Below are 22138 nucleotides of genomic sequence, written 5' to 3'. Positions count from 1 at the left end.
AGAGCTTTGCCCTCCCTGCCAAGTAGCTATTCTGAGCCCAGCTCCCGTTTGGAGTCACAGAGCCTGTCTCCTGCCTGCTTAGCTGAAGGTACGAACAGGCCTCGGGAGCCCATTTCTGTGTGGCTGGGCGAAGCCACATCACCTACCTGGGTGATGCTGATGGTGGGGTGATAACTGCTTCCTTCCGAGGGGGGCGAGGTGAGGCCGCTAAGCCGCAGCGTGGACTCTTCCAGGTGTCTGTCCGCATGAAGTCCTGATCGAGGGTGGCGTCTGCTGAAGCCAGGACGTAGGAAGCGGATTTGACCCAGGAAGCTACCCCTTCGAGGAAAGGCTCCCGTGGCTCTGAAGAAATGGGGCGGCTTCTCATGCCAGCGCCCATCCCCAGCGTCTCAGCTGCCCTGTCGCGCTAACCTAGAACGTCCTCTCAGGGAGTCACGTCGCCAAGAGGGTGGTTGTGAACGTCCCCAGTAGGATAGGCACTCGCTGCACGCACTCTGCCTGGTCACTGTAAGGTAGGCAACAGCTTCTCTGCCTTTGCCGGCTGCCTCCAAGGCACAATGAAGTGTTAGAGGCGGTCTGAGTAAGTAACTGAAAGTTCACAATGCTGCAACATTTGAATTTTGCTTTAAATACACGGAATTAGAAATGTACCTGATTCCTTAACATTTCTCATAGGCTCTCTAGGTTCCAGATGGTGAGCTGTGTCTCCCCCAAATTAAATTGGTGGCAACACCAGCTGATCGATTGGTTTTGCTTTTTCAGAAGCCCAGCTGCGTTTCTGCCCCAGACTCCCTTTTGGTGTTTAAATTCAGGCGCTACAGGGAAATGACTCAGCTTTCCCACCCCGAGCAACTTCAAGGTGGTCAGTAGAAGGTACTGTGACTGCCTAGCTCTCTCTGCTGAAAACTGCTCTTCACTGTGTTGGGGTTTCTGAAAAGACCCAGAAAACTGGCTTACGTAGAAGCATTATATATATAACTTTTATTGTACATGATGTCCACAAATGCTTGCACAACATACAGTGACGACTTCTAAAGCTTACAGCATCTTTTTCCATAGCACAGAGAAACAGAAAGCTTAAGGACACACAGATGTGTAGAGAGCACCCAATCCAAGAGTCGGGCTGCGTGTTCCCACGTGGGCCCTGAATAGCTGCTGGGAGGTACACACACCTATTAGTAAGCGGAGGGCTGGGACCTGCCCAGCGACCAACCTGCTAAGCCGCTGCAGGAGGGCGACAGAAGGGGCTCTGTCAGGGGCCATCTCGGGCACAGGCTTCTGTACCACCATCAGGTGGCGCAGTTGAAAAAACAACTTGATTACAAGGGACCAAAAGCTGTTCACCTTTCACTGTAAGCTATTACAATGTAATAAAACTTTACTCTTTACCAGATCTTAGGCCCGTGTTTTACTTGGATGGTTCTTAAGCGTAAATACTGACTTGTTTGCCCCAATGCCAGCATAAGAAAAATTAGGTCCTTGTAGAATATACTGGATAACCGCTGGGCCAGCCAAGGCCCTCTGTCAGCTCAGGGCCATGCAGCAGCATTCACCTGGAATGTCGTAGGGACCTCTCATATCACAGGGGAGCAGTGAAAGGAGAGAGACAGAGACGGCCAGAAACATTAGGTCATCAGGTGGAGAAGCCCGAACAAATCACTTGTTCCCCAAAGTACTCTTCGTGTAAACATTTAAAAACAATGTATTCGATGGCTTTTCCATTCCTACAGGAAACAACAGAACTGACATTCACTTTAACTTTCTAGAAAAGTTCAACCCGAACGGCAGGGTTGCTGCTGGAACTGGAACGGTATAAAACATTTAAGAAACATTTTTTCAGCCCCCCTTTCCTTAGCACTTAATAGAATCCGAACGGCCTCATGCGAAGGTAACCACACAGTTTAAAAAGCATCTACCCAGTCCTTGATTTTGGGGTTGTCACCATTGTTTAAAGGTTTATTGGAGGCTTCGCTGCTGGATACAAAAGGAAGGCGTACAACTGTCGCAGTAGGGCAGTGCGTACAAAGTCGAAGCTGTAAAAACCATTTCAAAATATAAACTCGTTTTTTTGGACTACATTGTATCAGAGGCTGCCCATATTAATACCTTTGGTATAAAACGGTAACGTTTCCCTTGAAAAGTGGACAAAAACCACCCACTACCTTACACACATTCCTATCACCTTGTAACTACTCTACCTAGTCTAGTCTCAACCACCGGTACTAGTCACATCTCACTCTGTCCCTGAAAGGCGCAGAGGAGACAGGGAGGTAGGTACAGAGAACGCCCATCCCCTACATGCACACACCCCCGTCAGTCACACACGTCCCCTGAACACCATGAACACTAACCGGACCCAAACGATCTGCACATCTCTTACTGACAGCCACTCCATACATGTCAAAATCAGAGGCAAAGACACCCAAGGGGTCTCCAGGTGATGGCTACGTTTACAGCAGGCAAGCTGCCCTGAGGCTGCTGGTCCCGCATGGATGCCAGGCTGGGGTCACACTGAGTTTCTAAGCAAAGGGCAGGGCACCTACTGCGGCAGTAAGCCCAGCTTAAGGGGGAAGGAATGGATCCCTCGGTCTGTGAGCTGTGCCCACAACCAGGCCAGATGGCCTTCCTGGAAAGCAGCGAGGCAGCAAGGGCGAGCACTCACTACCAGCACAGCTCTGCCCTAGCCAGAGGTGTGGGGCCCACCAGACCACAGACCAGCCAAGGTAGCAAGTCTTGCCCCTAAACAGATCAGGCACCCAGAGCTACATGAAGCTCACCAGGTCTCGCCTCCACTGCCACAAGCCGCAGTTATTTACCAACACGCTCTGGGCATGAAGTCCTGCTGCAGAGTGGACTTCTAGCAAAGCCGTCTGGGAAGCGTGCAGGCACCAGCCAGTGTGCTGGGTGGGCGGGAGGATGAGAGACAACGGAGCCTGAAGACACCCCTGGTGGCCACCAGCTGCAGGATCCCTCAGAGCTGTCACACTGAACCCCAAAGGCAACGCCATCCAAGAAGCTCCAACAGGTAGTCAACATCCACAAAAATAAATACTGCAAACGAAAGTCCTCACATACGCTTCGTACGCATTCACACTTTTCCTTTGAGAACCCAGCGGGCCTTGCAGGTTCTCACAGAAAGTAGAGCCCTTGGACACAGCTTGTCAACAACACGGGAGCATTCACCTGGTACAAATCAATTCACCTTGTCGAGAAATATCAAAATCATCTGGCTTGTTACAGAAGTGTCTCCAGACTCCAGGGGAAGTGGAAGGTGCCTGGGAGCCCGCATGGGATCAGTGCAGAGTGGGGAGGAGGGGGGAGAGCTTGGGTCCGCTTGCCTGCTCACTGGTGGAGGTGGGCACGGTCGTCAGGTCACTTGATGTGGATCCGCCGCACACGCTCGATGCGCTCGCGCTCCCGCTCCTCGTCTTCGTCCAGGTGGTGGGAGCGCCCGGCCGCCCCACCTGTGGCCTCCAGGAGCGCATTGTCAGGTCCACGGCCGTCCTGGGCCTCATACAGCAGAATATTCAGGGTCTCTTCATAAATCCGGGCCTCGGGGAACTCCACCTGCATCCCCACGAAACACCGGCAGGTGAGCGAGCATCACACACGGCCCGCCGCCGCCACCGCCACCCAGACTTTCAGGCTAATCAGCCCCTGGGATTGCATTTAAACCCAAGGAGAGCAAGGGAACAGAAGGCCTGATGGGGCACAGGCCCGTAACAGCGCCCGCAGCATGCATTAGCTTTGCGAACGGCGCAGAGACAGAGGGAGAGGGTAAGTACACTGGTTTGGAGCGGATGATATAAAACTAGATCCTCAGAGTCCAGATCAGTGAGGGGGTCACGTGCTCGGGAGGAAGTCAACAGGGTAGGAGCTAAGGAAGCCGAGTGGCCCCGTGAGGGTGGAGGGCTGCTCTAGGTCAGTGGGTCAGAGGAGGACGGACAGATGGCAGCGAGTAGACAGAAAGCCAACGTCAGGAGCTTGAAGGCAGCCCTGTTGCTCTGATGACCGGGACGGGTGGGGCCGTGCTGGTGGGAAGCGTGCTGTGGGGAGGACCAGGAAGCGGACAGGCAGCGTCAGGTCACTGAAGCAGGAGGCAGTGCTGGCAGCGGGCCACACACGGGTAGCGGGGTATGTGAGTCAACACTAAGGGCAAAGGAACTGAGGTGCAGTGAGGCTGCCCCTACATGCTGGGTGGCACAAAAGGAGCGCCATTGGGATTCTCTAGGACCTGCGTCCGCACCTTAGCGGGGCCCAAAGGACAATGACAGCTGTGCAAGTACACACGCCAGGTGAGCCACGCAGAACCGTCCGCGCCAAGCCCTCACCTTGGTCTGCTTCTTCTCAGTGGCATAGACGATGGAGGTACAACAGACCTCAGCAATCTTCCGGCCCTGCCCATAAAAGGACCAGCAGCAGATTTCGTCCCCGATGACATCCTTTATGAAAAGGACCCGTCCGTTAAAGCGCAGAGAGAGCTTATCGAAGAGTTCAATGTTTTTCAACATATTGTCGTCAGAATTGCTGCAAAAGAGCATTTGGTAAGGTGACCACAAGCGGGTGATAACCCCGCCACCGGCAGTGTCCACACGCGGGGCCCATTATCCCCGCTACCCCGTTTCGGCCTCACAATAACCCACGAGAAAGGCACCAGTCCCCACTGCTCAGAGAAGGAAAGAGAGGGCCTGAGAAAGCGGGTGATTACTTGAGGTAAAAAACGAATGAATGGCAGAGCCAAGGCCTCAAAAAAGATAGCTCCAGCCGCTCAGCCTGAGCTCCTAACCAGTGTGCTAGGGAGGCTGCTACGCTGTGTGCCACTGCCAGAGGTGGAGCACGGGCCTGCGGGTACTGGCACCCGGTGGGCACGGAGGACAGCCCGGCGGGCACAGGAGCGTCAGGACAGAACTGCCGAGGCGGCGCTCTATCCTGTTCAGATTACGGGTCTTGGTAACTGCATCAGGTCCCCCTAAGGTCCCTCAAGTTCCTGATTTAGAGTCACAAGTTCCCAAGAGCCACCAGGCATTCTAGAAACCTGGAGATATTGCTGGTGGGGAAACGAGGAGCGACTGCTAACGGATACCGGGTTTCTTTTGGAGATGATGAAAACGTTCAAAAATTAGGTGACGGCTGCACAACCTGTAAATATACTAAAAACTACTGAATTACATACTTTAAAAGGGTGAATTTACGGTACATGTGAATTTTATCTCCTCTCTAGCCTCTCCCTTTCTTGCCATCTACCTGTCTGGCTTCCTCGAGGTGCAGGGCCCCCTCATCTGGAGGGAACAAGAGGAGCCGGGCCGGCTGGTGTGAGTGGAGGCTTTCCTAGCGAGCACAGAAGTACAGAAGTCTTTTCTGGCTGGCGCCTTACCTGGTATATGAGTATTTGTTGTTACTTCTGTTGTAGAGTAACTTCACGGCTGGCTGCGGGATGATTTAAGAAAGGAAGAAGAGGGTTACTTGGAGTGCAGATGCCATAGACCACTGGCTTCCCGTAAGGCTGGCCCTGCCACCAGGCCAAAGAGGCAGACAGCATAGCCTGCAGGCTGGGCCGGGCTCGAGAAGGAGACTGTGTGTCCCAATGGCAGGGAACACGGGATGAGCCACAGGTTCCCATTCTTAACCCCTTCTCGGTCTTCCTCAGGCAGTTACACAAGTTCTCATCTCAAAACGTGTTCAGAAGAACCGCTATCATCTCTGATGGCAAGAAGAGTGCCACGGGGCCTCCAACATACCTTGTTTGAAGTCGCTATAAGTTTCTGTTCTTCTTTGGATGAGGTGATAACAGGAACTTTGCAGAAAGGCTCATAAGCATCTTTGTTCTGCTGGAACGAAACGTGCTTTCAGCCGAGGAGGCCTGCCCTGCACTGGGTTGGGTAAGCTGGCCCGCGGGCAAAGGCAGGCTCTGGCGAGGGCAGATGGGCAGTCACGGTGGGAAGAGAGGAGGATTCTTACTATCAGTGAGTTAGGATGGGGGCACGACCAGGAGTCGAGTTCTCCAACAAGTCTGCTATCTGGTGGCTGTTATATGCCAGGTGCTCAGTAAACACTAAGAATGATGACACATTCCCACAGCCCAGGGAGCCACTCAAACATAAACCCTGAACATGGTAGATGACACATGACTGCATCAAAGCTCCCAAACCCCATGGCAATGACTGCAGAAGAATAAAGAAAACTATAAGCCCGTAAGAAAAAAAGAATGAGACGTGAAGCCAGCAGACAGAAGACATAAACACTCTGAGGCTGGAGAACAGATCACAGATGAGTGATAAGCAAGGAGGAAGCCGGAACCTAAGACAGCAGATGGGAAAGGATCCTGGAGATTTTCAAAGAACAGCTCTCAAGGCGGATGGGCACAGGGCAAGAGGGGAGGCTCGCCTGCCAGGTGGCAGAGCCCCTTCCCCAGCCCGGCAAAGAATGTCCATGTTCCTGGAGTGCTGTGTACAGGACTGAGTTGCTATTCTGAAACAGAGGGACTAAATGGTGAGGCTCCCCCAGCCCCCGGGCCCTTCTCCTCCTCAGATCCCAGACGGCAGCCAGTCGGGCTTATTCCCTCGGCAAGAGAGGATGATTCCCCCACCAGGAACTGAGCTGCCCAAGAAGAGGCTGATAGATCTGACACGGGGGTTCTCGCTGGGAAAGCCAGCCCATCCTTCACCACTGAAGCCGACTGGATAACAAGGACCCCCACAGTCACACCGCTTTTCAGAGCCTCCTCTTAAATTTCAACAGGCCAAGGATCATCCGATTGTAAGTGCAAAGCCTCTCAAACATGAGACCAAACAAAGAGAGAAAAAGTAAGGGAAGGAGTCAGACGATGAAGGCAGCAGAAAGAAAACCTCCAATACCGGCATCATCAGACAGACGAGAGCAGATTTTCATCCTATGAAACAAGACCAGCTGCTACATAAACAAGAGCATCGGAGAGCAAGAAAAGGCCTTTGAGGTTAGAAATGTGACAGCAGAAGTAAAACATTCAACGAAAGGGCTGAAAAGATAAAACTGAAAAGCAAAACAAAAAACAAACCCCTGAGAAAGTAGAACAGGAAGATAAACGTAATAGAAACTGGGCGGAGGTCAGTCTTGGAAGTTTAACCTCAGAGCAGTGGAAACCACAGAAAGGAACCCAAAGGGCATGTCTCCAAGACAAAGATGAATCAGAGGCACTGCGGTGTCTGCACCTGCCAGCAGGAGACTGACCTTCCTGAGAATTTAGGGCTGAGTTAGGGAGATGGGCTCAGAAAACCAAGCAAACAAACGGTGCAGCAATCACCAGACTGGCAAACTGAAAAGCTACACGAGAAAGGAAACGGTCATTGTACACTCTGTGGCCCAATGTTAACAATACCGACATCCCAATGCACGCTCTGAATACCGATTTACCAAAACTGTGACAACCTACATTGGGAGAACAGGAGGAGAAATATGTCTAAGTTTGGCAGTGGCTGGGGATGATGGTAGTGCATGAGCTAAATCTGAATTTTCTATAGTAATCTTGTAAATAATACTGAAAACTGAAATGCCAATAAATAGCAGTATAAGAAATACGAAAATAAATAACTATTGAAAGAATTAAAAGAGGCTGCCTGTGGGTGGGGGGCGGGGAGAGGATGTGCGGGAGAGAAAGCATTTGGTGGTATTTTTTACACCAACCTTGCAAAACTAAGTGACTTCTTAAATGATGTATGTGTATTACTTTAAAAAACATAAAAATGAAATAAAAATACTAAAGTAAAGGCTACGACACTTAGAGTTACAGACTCTGGGGGTAGAGGCGGTGTGTGGAAACAGTTCCTGAGGAGCTAGGCATGATGGGTACTGGTCCAGTGGGGGCCAGACAGACATGTGGCTTGGGAGAGGCCCAAATAAGGGATTCCCGTACACAGATCCAGTTCCTGTGACCACCAAAGGGGCTCTTCTGACTGCCATGTGGGAGCTTTGTCTGACGTGAATGGCCACCGGCTATGTGTGGAAGCTTTGTGGTTTCATAGAAATGTTGCTGTCACTAGACTGGACCCTGATGTCCCTGCCCCAGGTCCAGTTGAGGAGGGAGGGGGGGTCTGTGTCTGCAGAGATTATGCTAGGCTCCCAGCGAGACTCATGGGTGAGAGTAAGTCCTAATGGGCCCAGAAACCTGATGAAGTATTAGACCCAGGCTCAGCACTAAAGGGTTTCGATGGACAGGTGAGAGGATCCAACACCGTGGAGGCGGAATAAGCCAGGAAGTCGTTAGGCGGCCTGAACATTACAGAGAAGCCTCATGGGTCGCTCTGACCCACGGGGAGCGGCTCCAGGCTAACTCACTAACCCTCACAGAGGGCAGGGCAGCAGGAAGTACCCCATTTTGCAGAGCAAGGCAGGTGGGTCTGGGCCTCGCCCCTGATGGGAAGGAAGGGTGATGCCTACTTGCAGGGCTGCCTGGCACTCTTCCACCAGGCCCTGGACCAGGTAGTACTTGGCTTCTGCCAGCAGCTCCTCGATCTCCCGGCGGCTCTCCGGCAAGGGCACTGCCCCGTCACGAAGGTAGTTGAGTATCGTACCAAAGTGCTTCCCACAGCGGTCAATGAGGATCCAGCCTGCAGCGGGAGAAGGAGGAAGGGAAGGGCTCATTACACGGCACGCCTCTCTGTGGGGCCCTGAGGAGAACTGGGGTGTCTCCTGGCTCCTTCTGCCTCCTGGGAGGGCAGGACCACAGAGAGAGTCACCAGCAAAAGGCTGACCAGGCCCTGGCTAGAGCGCAGTCACAGCCTCCAGACCCGGCTGGCGGGGAACCACCACACGGGACTCACCTGGCCTCAGGCTCTTGGATGCCAGGGGCCCTGACGTCTAAAAGCACGTTTCTTTAAATTCCCTCAAAACCCCTTACACAAGAACATCTCCAGACGGGCCTAGACGCCACACTTGGATAAAATGTGTCCAAATGACCCCAACAATACGGAAAGGCCCATGGAGTGAAAATATCTACTCCCTCTTTCTTTTTTTAAAAATGTATGTTTTTGTTGATTTTTAGAGAGAGAGAGAGAGAGATAGGAACATCGATGAGAGAGGAACATCATTGATTGGCTGCCTCCTGCACGCCCCCTACTGGGGATTGAGCCCATATGCCAAGCATGTGCCCTGATCAGGAATGGACCTGGGCCTGTGGTTTCTGAGAGTGACTCTAGCACCAGCATCACCATAGGAAAATCCATCCCTAACTACCCCCACACACTTACTGGTTAGTGACAGCGATGAACTGGAGATAAAATGGTGAAGGAGACAGTGGTCAGAGAAACAGAGCTGCCCTTAAGCAATGCAGGCTAACGTGGGGAAGGGGGTATTTTTCCATATCAAATATGGAACAATCCCTGCTGCCCAGAACCAGGACAGTGAAACATTCTTAGTGGAAAGGTAGGGTGGGGAACCTTTTTCTGCCAAGGGCCATTTGGATATTTATAGCATCTTTTGCGGGCCATACAAAATTAACAACTTAAAAATTAGGCTGCTATATTTGGTCAAACATTTAATTAATTCACCCCTCATGCCTTGGCAGGGCCAGACCAAATGATTTCTTGGGTCTGATATGGCCCGCAGGCCGGACGTTCCCCACCCCTGGGCCAGGCCAGGAAGACAAGCCCTTCCACTCCTCAGTGCCTTCTGCAGCCTCAGCGCTAGCCTGCTATTCCTCCCCTAGAGATGCCATGGGTTTGCAAAAGTACTCTACTGAAATGAAAATGTCCTGGGCAGTGGAATTTGGAAGGGGAAACAGGACTGGAACAAAGACCATGTGTGTCTGGGTAGAAAATGTAAAACTAGAAAGAAGCCAGACAGTCTGGCCTTCCCGACCAGCAGGGCAGCCCCAGGCAAAGAGCTTCCCCAGGTCGCCTGTCCCCCTCGTTACAGGTGAGAAACGCCAATGCATGAGGCAGCTGGAAGGTTTAGACAGAAACCAGTAACCTTATGCCCCCCGCCCTTTCTTTGCTCACGGTTCAGGAAAAGGGGCCCACATTTCCACTCCTCACACCACTGTGCCCGGCTCAGACCCCCAGGCCCTGGACCAGTGGCAGAGGCCAACAAAAGCCAAGAGCAACGAATGCACCTTTTTCACATCCAGAGTCACATGTCTGCTCACCTCCCCACCCGTGTCCCGCAAACCCAGCCCTGCCCAAAGCCCTCCCCTGGTTGCAGCAGACCAGTAGGTGTCCCGCAAACCCAGCCCTGCCCAAAGCCCTCTCCTGGTTGCAGCAGACCAGTAGGTAACCTTTGCAACAAGCACCAGGAGAGCTGATAAGAAGGCCATTTCCATGCTCTCCTCCTGGAATTCCTCAGCCCACACTTCCTGGGCCTTTGGTCTAATCTCATCTCTCTAGAACTTTCCACTGGTATTTCCACACAGCTGTGGTTTCCTAAGTGGGAAGAACATGGCAGACACAATGCAAAGGTGCAGCTGGAGTCCCACCCTGGCTTCCAGGAAGAGAGGATACCCGTGACCCTGACAGTGTCTGCTGGACATGACCCAATTCTACAATCGAGATATAGAGTTTGGACTTAGTGTCTGTTATGTAGCTCAGGTGCCTGAGGGGGCCTGGAGCAGGCAGGATAAATGGGTGCAGGTGGGCTGTGCTGATGGCTGACCAGAGAGACCAGAGAGCAGTGCGCTGCCCCGTGGGGTGTTGGGGAAGGAGGGCGGGCTCTCCCAGTTCCAGCTAAGAGTGGCCAGGCAGAAAGGTGGGTCCAGAGCTGTGTTTCAGGCAAAGCCAAAAATGCAGATTTTTGTGAAATCTGATTTTTAAAGACTGGTAAACTAGTTTTTTTAAAAGCCTGTCATTAATGCACTGAAGGGCAACCAAATGCATCTGCCGGCCGCACTGGGCCTGTGGGCCACCAGCTTATAACAACCTCTATGCTACCCTGGAGCTAGTGTTGTTCTTCCAACAAGCTGACAAGGTAAGGAAAGACAGTGTTATCTTCCCACAGATGAACCCAGAGGCTCAGAGGGTTCAGTGACACTCCCAAATTGGGGAGGTAGAACTAGACAACAACAACAAGAAGAAACTTAGGAAAACTACTTGCAGGGGAACTGAGAAGGCTGGTGAGGGTGAGACAAGTAGAACCTCAGTCTTTGAAAGAAACGACAACCACCTCAGCCCAGCTGCTCCGGGAAGAAAACGTCCCATTCTGTCTTTGATACACGGACAACTCAGCCGCTTGGAAAGCGCGAGGGCCCTTAAAATCAATCAAGTGATTTCAATTACTACGGACTGGCGCAGTTTCCATGAGCGAATGGGCGGACCGTCACACTGGGCTCCAGCTCAAGAATGCCGTCAGGAAATGCTTGTGGCGAAGGAATCATACTTTGGACAAATAAGGGCAAAGGAGCCAGGCACATTCCCCATGAGGTTTCAATTAGCGTTCTGAGTTTAAAGTATTTTAGTTGCTTTCAAAGCAGGGCTGTCCCTTTGAATCAGCCTTGCACGTAGAAAAGCAAAAGTCAAGCTGTGGGCGTCTTTCCTGCTGCCACAGAGCACGGGGCCGGGTGGGGAAGCCGTGCACAGCGGGGCAGCCCAGGCCCTTGGACGAGGCTGGGAGGTGAACGGGCAGCGAGGCCCAGGCTCTGGGATGGTGTGACAGGCAGCACAGCACAGGGTTAGGAGCGTGGGCCTGTGCTGGAAACGCAGGTCTGCGTACTTGCTGGGTGACGTTAGTGTTCCACTTGACCTCTGCGTCCAGCAGTTTCCTCTCCTAAGAATGGTGCCTCCCACGGCTGGCATAAAGGTACGATAAGGGAACGCCTGGGGAGCACACAGCACAAAGCCGAGTCTATTGCCAGCATTCAGGTTAGGCCTCTGATGACAAGCCCTTTGTACATTTCATCATCGTGCCTGAGAACGAAGCAGCACCCAGAGGCGGCGGTCCACCCCCAGGAGGGAGTCTGTGTGGCTTTCAGGTACCTTGGAGGTAGGCTCCCCGCTCCCAGTCCCACCAGCATCCCATGTGCTTCCCTCTCCTTTTCCTCCCCCACTTCCTACAGGGAGCTTGCTTGGACCTAACTTACCTGATCGTAAGTCACCCGAGGTACTTGTTACAAATTCAGATTCTTGTCCTCGTTCCAAATCAATCTCTAGGGCAGGATTTCTAAGCCTCAGCACTACATTTGGGGTTGGATACCTCTGTTATGGAGGGACTGTCCTGCACATCATAGGGTCCTCACCAACACCCCTGGCCCCTACCCACTAGTAGCACTCTCACCCCCAAATTGTGACAACCAGAAATATCTCTGGACAAATGTCCCCAAGGGATCCAATCATCCCTGGTGGAATACCACGGAGGTAGATAGGAGAGCAAAGTGGAAAAAAGAAAAAAAAGAAAACACATAAAAACTGAGGCACCAAAACTCACCATTTAAAAACCTGTAAGAGTCAGATTTATGTTATGTTTATATAAAATAAAACCATAAAGGTATAAAATCCAGAATGCACACTTATTTCTACAAAGCAAAAAGGAAAATGGGAAAATGTGTAAGATGCAATCAGGCAGCCATACGATGAAACACAAACAAACATAGAAAGATGCTCAACCCACTAGAAATTAGGAAATGTTAACTAAAACAACAGAGTACCACAGCATAGTCACCAAATTGGAAATAATTAGTAAGTGTGACAGTGTCCAGTGTCGGCAAAACTTCAGACCTCTGAGGGGAGTGTAACCTGACACAACTGTTCACATCAAATGGAGCTGAAGATGCTGCTACCCCCAATGCCACCCCTGGGAATGACCTCTAGGACAGAGCTCCCAACTGTGTTTAAGACCTTACTGCTGCAGCCCCAGAGGCAGCTGGGTAGGGCCTGGGGAGGTCAGAGCCCCTTCATTTACCCAAGTAAAAATATGATTTTCTGGGTGTCCCTTGATGTGGCAAAGGCTGGGAAGCACTGGCCTAGAGAAACTCACACATGCCAGGGAGAGTGTTGAAGAATGATAATGTTCCTAATGGTGGACACTAGAAACAATCTAAATAACCATCAACAGAATATGAATTGAAGGACAGAAGGGACTGACATGAAATATGAAAAGCAAGGACCTACAATCAAGACTACTCTACCCAGCAAGGCTATTATTTAAAACTAGAGGCCTGGTGCACAAATTCATGCTCGGGTGGGGTTTGGCTGGCCGGCCTGCCGGCCGATTGGGGCTGGAGGGCAGGGTTGGCTGGGGCAAGGGGCAGCAGGTGGTTGGCCAGCCGGCCCCGCCCCCTGGTCAAACACCCAGTTGAACTCCCAGTTGAGGGGACAATTTGCATATTAGCCTTTTATTATATAGGATTGAAGGAGAAAAAAAAGCACTTCCAAGATAAGAAAATAACTGAAGGAGTTTATCACCACCTAACCAGCATTACAAGAAATGTTAAAGAGATTTCTTTAAGAAAAATAAAGAGGAACATAAATATATAAATCATAAAATGGCAATAAATATGTACCTATCAATAATCACCTTAAATGTAAATAGATTAAATGCTCTAATCAAAAGACACAGGGTAGCTAAATGGGTAAGAAAACAAGACCCATGTATATGTGTCTACAGGACACCCACTTCAGATCAAAAGATACACTCTGAAAAGTACAGGGATGGAAAAGATATTTCGTGCCAATGGAAACAAACAAAAAAAGCCGGGACAGCAATTCTTGTATCAGACAAAACAGCAACTTTAAAACGAAGGCTCTAATAAGAGACAAAGAAGCACACTGAATAAACAGTAACAGGATCAATCCTACAAGAGGATATTGCCCTTGTAAACCTGTACACACCCAATGCAGGTGCACCTAAATATGTAAAGTAAATACTGATCGACACAAAGGGAGAAATCAGTAGTAATACAGTCATAGTGGGGACTTTAACACCCCACTGACATCCATGGGTAGATTTTACAGACAGAAAATCAACAAGGAAACAGAGGCCTTAAATGGCACATTAGACCACATTGACGGAATTGATATTCCCAGAGCATTTCACTCCAAAGCTGCAGAATATACATTCTTTTCAAGTGCACATGGGACATTTTCTAGAGACCACATGTTAGGCCAGAAAACAAGTCACAGTAAATTTAAGAAGACTGAAATCATAGCAAGCGTTTTCTCTGACCATAACGGTATAAAAATAGAAAATCAAGTTCAAGAAAAGAACTGAGAACACACAAATATATGGAGGCTAAATAACATGTTACTAAACAAGGAATGGGTTAGCAATGATATCAAGGAAAGAAATCAAAAGGTACCTTGAGACAAATGAAAATGAAAACACAACAACCCAAAAGCTGTGGAACACAGCAAAAGCAGTCCTAAAAAAGAAATTCATAGCAATACAGACCTACCTCAAGAAATAAGAAAAATCTCAAATAAACAACCTTACCTTATACTTAAAGGGACTAGAAAAAGAACAAACAAAGCCACAGGGAGGGAAGGAAGGAGATAAGAAAGATCAGAGCGGAAATAAACAAAATAGAGTCTAGAACCAATATAAAAGGTCAATGAAACCAAGAGGTGGTTCTTTGAAAAGATAAATAAGGTTGATAAACCTTTAACCAGACTCATCAAGAAAAACAGAGGACACACATAAAATCAGAAATGAAAGAGATGTAACAACTGACACCACAGAAATACAAAGAATTATAAGAAAATATTATGAACTATATGCCAACAAATTGGATAATCAGGAAGAAATGGATAAATTCCTAGAAACATACACTCTTCCAAAACGGAGTCAAGAAGAAACAAAATCGGAGCAGAGCAATTACAACCAATGAAATTGAAGCAGTAATTAAAACGCTGCCAACAGACAAGTCCTGGACTGGATGGCTTCACCAGTGAATTTTACCAAACTCTCAAAGAACTAACACCTATTCTTCTCCAACTATTCCAAACAATCAGGAGGGAAGGCTCCCAAGATCATTTTAGGAGGCCTGCATTATCCTGATTCCAAAACCAGATAAGCTCACTACAAAGCAAGAAAGTTTTAGGCCAATATTCCTGATGAACACAGATGCAAAAATCCTCAACAGCCTTAGCTGGTTTGGTTCAGTGGATAGAGAGTCGTCTTGCGGACTGGAAGGTCCCGGGTTCAATTCCAGTCAAGGGCACATGCTTGGTTTACAGGCTCAATCCCCAGTAGGGAGCATGCAGGAGGCAGCCGATCAATGATTCTCTCTCATCATTGATGTTTCTATCTCTATCTCCCTCTCCCTTTCTCTCTGAAATCAGAAAAAAAATTATAAGCCATATTCCTCATGAACATAAAAATCCTCAACAAAATATTAGCAAACCAGATCCAGCAATACACTAAAAAGATCATACACCATGATTAACTGGGATTTATTCTTGGGATGCAAGGTTGGTCCAATAGCCACATATCAAGTAACGTGACACACCACATAAACAAAATGAAGGCTAAAAATCACATGATCATATCAATAGATGCAGAGAAGGCATTTGATAAAATCCAAAGGGGAAACAGTAAAAGCGCACTTCCCGTAAGATCAGGAACAAGGCAGGGATGACTGCTTTCACTTGTACTCAACATAGTACTGGAAGTCCTAGCCACAGCAACCAGACAAGAAGACATGAACGGTATCAAAATTTGAAAGAAGTAAAACTGTCATTATCTGCAAATATCATAATACTGTATATAGAGAACCCTATTTAAAAAAACTACTGGAATTGATAAAATTCAGTAAAGTAGCAAGTTACACAATAAATATTTAGAAATTTGCTATATTTTATACACCAATAAAGAACTATAAGAAAGGGAAACTAAGAAAACAATCCCCCTTACAATTGCATTAAAAAAAAATAGAATACCCAGGAGTAAATTTTACCAAGGAGGTAAAGGACCTGTACTCAAAAAATTATAAGACACTGAAAAAAGAAACTGAAGATACAAATAAATGGAAGCATATACCGTGCTCATGGATAGGAAGAATTAACATAGTTAAAATGTCCATATTGACCAAAGCATTCTATAGATTCAGTGCAATTCCTAGCAAAATACCAATGGTGTTTTCCATAGAACTAGAACAAATAATCCAAAAGTTTATATGAAACCACACAGGACCCCAAACAGCTACAGCAATATTGAGAAAGAAGAACAAAGCTGGAGGTATCAGGCTACCTGATAACAAATTATACTACAAAGCTATAGTAATCCAAACAGCATGGTACTGCCAGACCAGTGTGGCTCAGTGGTTGAGCATCAGCCCATGAACTAGATCAAGATTCGATTCCTGGTAACGGCACATGCCCAGTAGGGGGCATGCAGGAGGCAGCTGATCAATGACTCTCTCTCATCATTGATGTTTCTATCTATCTCTCCCTCTCCCTTCTCTGAAATCAATAATATATATATGTATTTAAAAAAATATATTTTATAAAAAAGAGTAAGTATGAATCAACCAGGCAGACGGAAGAAAATTGTAGTCACCATGTAAAGACCTTGAGGCAGGAGGTCGGTTAGCCACACTAAGGCAGGCTTCTCCAGAGTTCCTTACAGCACTCTGCCCACCCCACCCCAGGCAGAGCCACAATGGACACTTCCATTTGTGGAGTCTCTCCATATGAGAGGCACTTGATCAAGTGCTCCCTAATCTCCTCATTTAAACCCCATAACAACTCTGAAGAGCACTACCTTCGAGACTTGGAAAGGAGGAAGCAGGCTCAGAGAAAGTCACTCACCCACTGTCACATGACCATAGAACAGCAATAGTCTAAGTGAGCACTATGCTCAAGACCCAGAAATCATGCCACCATGTTAGCTATGGCTGTTGGCAGGACCCAAACCCAGGCCCATCTCACTCCAGTGCCCAGGTTCTTGGTTTAGGAATTACATGCACGTGGTGGTGCAAAACTAAAATAGGCTGAAGGGCACGGAGCCCATGAGAGTCTGCCCACCCTGGACTCCAGGTCCCTTCCCAGGGCAGCCAGTCCCTCAGGCATCCTTTAGAGATTTCCAGCAACAGCTACACACACTGCTCCGGGCCTTCAGAGCCTGGCCCTGAGGCCATGGGTCGGGCGGTGCAGTGCACTCACCAACAGGACTCTGCCTGGCACAGCGCAGGATGGAAGAGCAGACATCCAGCCGGACAGCCCAGCTCACAGGGCACCACGGGCTTCAGCACGAAGCCAGCGGCTGAACCCTGAGGCTGCCACACTGAGGCGACCTGGACGGGGCGTTGGGACCACACGAAGCCACAGAGAGCAGCTGATAAGAGCCAGCAAGGCCTGGGTTCAGTAGCTTTTGAGAAAGCATTTCCCATGAGATGTGGATCTCTCACTCTTCCAACTGTAACAACAGTACAGCACCCGTCCCTCGAAGGTTAAGGTGCGGCATAAATGAAACAACACCCACACAAGGCCACTTTGTGTGAGCTTTGCAAGGGGGTCTGAAGGCTGCCGGGTGTTAGGGAAATGGAAACAGCCGAGGATGGAGTGTCAGAGGCAGCACTGCTTCCGGGAGATGCTGGGCTTCCCGGAAAGCGAGGGGGAAGGACATCCTGTAGCAGCTCTCTAGAAGCCGCGGCAGGTGCCCTGCTGCCTCTCCCAGGTCCGGGACAGGTGAGCTCGAGGACGCTGTCTCTTTTGGGACAAGCGTTAGGCCACCAAGGGGAGGCCTTCCCAGGAGACGAGGCTTCCTCTTTGCTCTGGAAGCGCCTGGGAGCTTTTCCTGAGCCCCACCGGAGACTGGGTAGGGCGGAAGAAAAGCCACAACAATCCTGGGCTCTCCGATAAGGTCTGTTTCCTCCTGCAGCTCGGGTGCCATTGTCTTGATTTCCACAAATACCCTGGGCAACGCTGGGTGTGGCACGGCGAGGAGATCTCCCTCTCGTACAAAGCTCACGTTTATTTTGAGTAAGACACAGGCAGCTCTGGAAAGCCAAGGTCACGGGAAGCCCAGGGACGGAGCTGCAGCCTCGCCCTCTCCAGGGCACAGAGGGAAACACCCAACCAGTGACAGCCCGCGTGAGCTTAGCCCTCTTAGGATCACAGAAAGCACTGTGCACACCCAGCCAAGGACCCCCAATCCCACCTCCTGAGTCACAACTCACCCACCCTCTCGGAAACCACTGCCCCTGGAAAGGCAGGGCATCAGCACAGAGGCAGCCTGAGACAGGTGAGCTGGGGCAAGCCAGGCTGTGGTCTGGCCTAGTCTCAAGCAATCTCAGGCCAAGGAATGTAGGATGGGGCCATTGTTAAACCTCATGCGACCTGCTCCCTAAACCCAGCCAGGTAAGGACCTTCCCCTTTGTCAGGTGCTCTCTGACGTTCCAGGAAGGCAGGAGTAGTTATGGTAAGAAGACTTTAAGTAGTTCTTTGCCTTTTCCACAAGAAAGAAAAAGTACCGAATGAACATATGTACATTGAATATTTACTACGAGCGGACAGCCCCACGAGGTGGGGATCACGGTGCCCATTACACCAGCTGAGGGAAGTGAGACATCACCAGCTTCTACATGGGGAGCTGTGATTCAATTCTGAGCCACCCTGACTAGGATCCCCAACGACGAAGTGGGGAGCAGTGACTCAGTTCTGCTTTTCTAGGCTTCCCTCCAACTCGGTCTGTGAACTCTGCCATGACCCCATCCCAGGAGGACAAGTGTCCAGAGAAAATGCTCATGACTCACACTGGAGCTTCTCTCTGAAGTCAGAGACCCATTGCTGCGAGAACAGGAAGGGAACCAACTAGGGTAGCTAGTCCAGCCTCCATTTCACAGAGCGGAGGCCTGGAGCGGGTTTCTCAAAGTCATACAGCGAATCGACAACTTCACACAGCAAATCAACAGGTCGAGACTGTGAGTCCCTGTCCAGCTGACTCCTCCTCGTTTTGAGGTCTCAGCTGAAATGCCACTTCCTCTGGAAAGCCCTCCTTGACCACACCCCCAGACTAGGTGGTCAGTCTCCCTGTTATTCCTCCTCAGGGGTCCCCTGCACACCATGAGAACACTGAGCACACCGTGCGACCTGCAGCTGTGCGACATTTCCTGGGGTTTTCTGAGCTAAAAGGAAGCCCTCAACCACTAGCACGTCCCCGGCGCCTTGAGGCTGGCTTACCTTCACTGTCGGTGAGCACTTCCATCCGCCCGCTGAACATGGCCTTCAGCATGGTGTCCTGCTTGGTCAGCGTCTGCATGGTGGTGTAGTAGAGGGCGCCGCCCACGTTCAGCTTCACATACTTGGAGCTGGGACTCGTGCCCTTGAAGGAAGTGGTGCGGGTAGCAGCCGCTGGCACCGCTGAGCTCACCACACTTTCTCCTGACATCTCTTCCTGCCAGAAAGAAGACACAAGGTCACCAGGGTCAGGGCAGAGGGTCTGGTTTACTTCTTTCTGAAAGCCACCGGGCTGCATCTGGCCTCCAGATGTGTTCTGCTTAGTCACAGTGTATTCTGCATTTAAAACAAACTTCACTCTCAATGTTGACAGCTCAGGCGTTCACAGAAAAATCTGGATTTCTGGCTTCTCTTAAAATCAGAGGCCAACTTGGCCAGCAGGGCAACAGCTGGTGGGAGTTGGGGTACTGGCTTCCCCCTGGCAAGACGCAGGTATTCCCCAATCTGCCCCCAGCTCCAACCAGATGACCTCATACACTGGCCTCACCTGCTGACCCGGTAGGTACAACTCTGCCACAAACTCTTGTGTTATGAGGACTTCCTTTCTGCCCACTAAACAAACACACTGGCTGCAGCCTGAGGCACTGCCCAGGTCTCTCTTATCGCCATTCACACCAGACAGCCGCCAGTGCCACCTCTCAGCTGAATTACAGGTGAAATGAGTTTTTATGAAGGTGAGTAGGATCCCAACTACCACTCCTAATACTTCCTATAGAAAAAAAAAAGTGTTTCTGAGGACTAAACAGACATACGAACTCTTGGAAGCAAGTTACTGCAAAACTATTATAGACTTCCTGTACTACGCTGCCCAAAACAGCACGATCTGATAGTCTCTGTAACACTGCCAGCTCTCATGTACGTATCAGAGAAATAAATGAAGGTGGTGTCCAGATTTCAGCAGGCGCAGGAAAGGAGACTGGTACCTGGCACATGTGTACTCAAAGGAAACATTTCTTGAATGAATAGGTAGGATTCTATAGCTGGAGAAGATGCCTGAGTATTTACTAAATATGGGGAACAGCACCGAGGAAGTGGCCCCAACAGGACCTGGCCTGACACCCCTTCTGGGCCTTGGTGTTCCCTCCGAACATGAACAATCCCACAGCACACGGCCTCGGACAAGGCCATGGATAGATCAAGGACATAAATAAGACCACTCCGTATGTGCCTGAACACAAACACAAGACCACTGTCCAAAACACAAACATGACCAAACGTCCCCTTGTCCTGGCCAATATCCTGCTGCCTTTCTATCAACTCGAGTTTCAGCCCCATTCCATTCTTCCCGCCTTCAAAATAGGAGTTACAGAGGCCCAATCACAGAATCAGCCCGGCTTCCCGACAGCATCCAACCCAGGGCAAAGCCCCACTCCTCCGAATCCTCCCCCAAACCCTTCAAGGCACGCCCAAATCCTCTGGGATGCCCCAGAGTTTTCCCTCGATGCATCAAGGACATAACTTCAACTACAGGTGTGCTACTAGTGCTATTGCTAGAAGGAACTGATGACACAAAGCTTTACAAATACCCTGATACTGAAAGAGTTGTGTTTTAAATTCTTTATGCCTTTCTTTTTTATAAAAAAAAAAATCCTCACCCGAGGATATTTTTCCCATTGATTTCTAAAGAGAGTGGAAGGGAGAAGGGAGAGGGAGAGAAACATCAAAGAGAGCAAGAGAGACATCAACTGGTTGCCTCCCACATGCATCCCTACCTGGGCTGGAGAACCTGCAATGGAGGCAAGTGCCCTTGACCGGGAATCGAACCTTTACTCTTTGGTCCATGGGCCAAAGCCCTAACCACTAAGCGAAACTGGTCAGGCCTGCCTTTCTTTTACAGATCTCTCATCATGAGCTTACAATTTTTAAAACACAAATGTTATGTTTTTCATTGAAATAAGGAACTGATAGGTGGCCACCAGCCTTCGAACAGTAAGAGAGAGACAATGGCCAGTCCTTTCAACTGTCCCTCCAAAAGGGTGGTCTGGAACTCACGCCCTGGGAGGCTCCCGTCAGAGCTTGCAGAGTGGCACGGAGGGAGAGCGGCCTCTGGAAACACAAGTGTTTCCTCAAGCAACAGTAAAAATGTCTCAAGGCGGCACGTTCTCAAAAGCTTGGGCTTAGCTCACCTGGGGTCTCTGTGGCCAGATGCCAAACATCAAAGGAAAGAGGCCGAGAGGCAGTGCTGGCCCCTTCCTTCTAGCTTTCCTTTGAAGTCAGTCCTCAGAGACCGGACAGTAACAGTTACCACCAACCATCCCCTCCCTCTCCCCGGGGTCCCCAGAAATCTACATGGGATAGAAGCGGCTTGTGTGAATAAAGAGTTCCTAAAAAACGTTCAAGATTCGGTGGCAGTGGAGGGGGGAAGGCTTACAGTGTGGGTTTTTTATTGGGGGTGGGGGAGTGTTAGTTAAGGAAATTGTTCCAAAATGAAAATACTTTTAAAGCACCCTTTTCAGATCTAGACTTATACAATCTACTTTATGTACTTATGCTCTCCAATACCTTGTAAAAAATAATTCGCATACAATAAAGCATATTTTAAGTGTGACTTGATGAGTTTTGGTCAACAGCTGCATCTGTGTCGCCCCCCCTCTCCAATGAGAGAGAACCTTTGTGGCTCCTCCCTCCCAGAAGACACCACCAGTTTCATTTCTACCACCACCCACAACCACTTAAATAAAATCCAAGCGATGCCGGGACACAGCTACGGCGATTTCCATTCTGTGAGCCCGGATACCACGACCCACAGCTCAGTCACCTCCCAAGGTGAGTTGGTGACGGAGCAAACGAAGGTCGTGGGCAGGTCCTGCCTGGGCCCGAGCCCATGGCTTTATCAATGGCCATTCTCAGCACGTGCAGAGCTATGACATATAAACTGAAAAAGGAGGGCCCCTTCTTTAGAAAATACAAACAAGCTCTGAGAAGACGGGAGGGGACGCGTGGCCATGGGCTGCGGTTTGGAAGGCAGACCTGACCTGAATTGCAGCCGCCAGCCTTGCCATTTA

General features: G+C 49.7%; 1 protein-coding gene across 2 annotated transcripts in view; it reads right to left on the bottom strand.

The window, feature by feature from the left end:
• Positions 1 to 953: 953 nt before the first annotated feature.
• Positions 954 to 22138, bottom strand: part of KCTD10 (potassium channel tetramerization domain containing 10) — a 24700-nt gene continuing 3515 nt past the window's right edge. The window contains exons 2-7 of one of the 2 annotated variants that reach the window (XM_006762020.2): positions 19077 to 19290; positions 8413 to 8582; positions 5739 to 5828; positions 5375 to 5427; positions 4332 to 4527; positions 954 to 3567 (exon numbers count right to left, since the gene is read on the bottom strand). In XM_006762020.2, the coding sequence (XP_006762083.2) occupies positions 3373 to 3567; positions 4332 to 4527; positions 5375 to 5427; positions 5739 to 5828; positions 8413 to 8582; positions 19077 to 19290 (918 nt within the window). In that variant the 3' untranslated portion in view covers positions 954 to 3372. The remainder of the gene's footprint in view (positions 3568 to 4331; positions 4528 to 5374; positions 5428 to 5738; positions 5829 to 8412; positions 8583 to 19076; positions 19291 to 22138) is intronic. The other variant, XM_015562843.1, reaches the window with a different exon arrangement.

This window comes from Myotis davidii, unplaced genomic scaffold (assembly GCF_000327345.1).
Source record: "Myotis davidii unplaced genomic scaffold, ASM32734v1 scaffold478, whole genome shotgun sequence".
Classification (NCBI taxonomy): Eukaryota; Metazoa; Chordata; class Mammalia; order Chiroptera; family Vespertilionidae; genus Myotis; species Myotis davidii.
The sequence above is the reverse complement of the archived record's forward strand: the minus strand, read 5'-3'. Positions and strand labels throughout refer to the sequence as shown.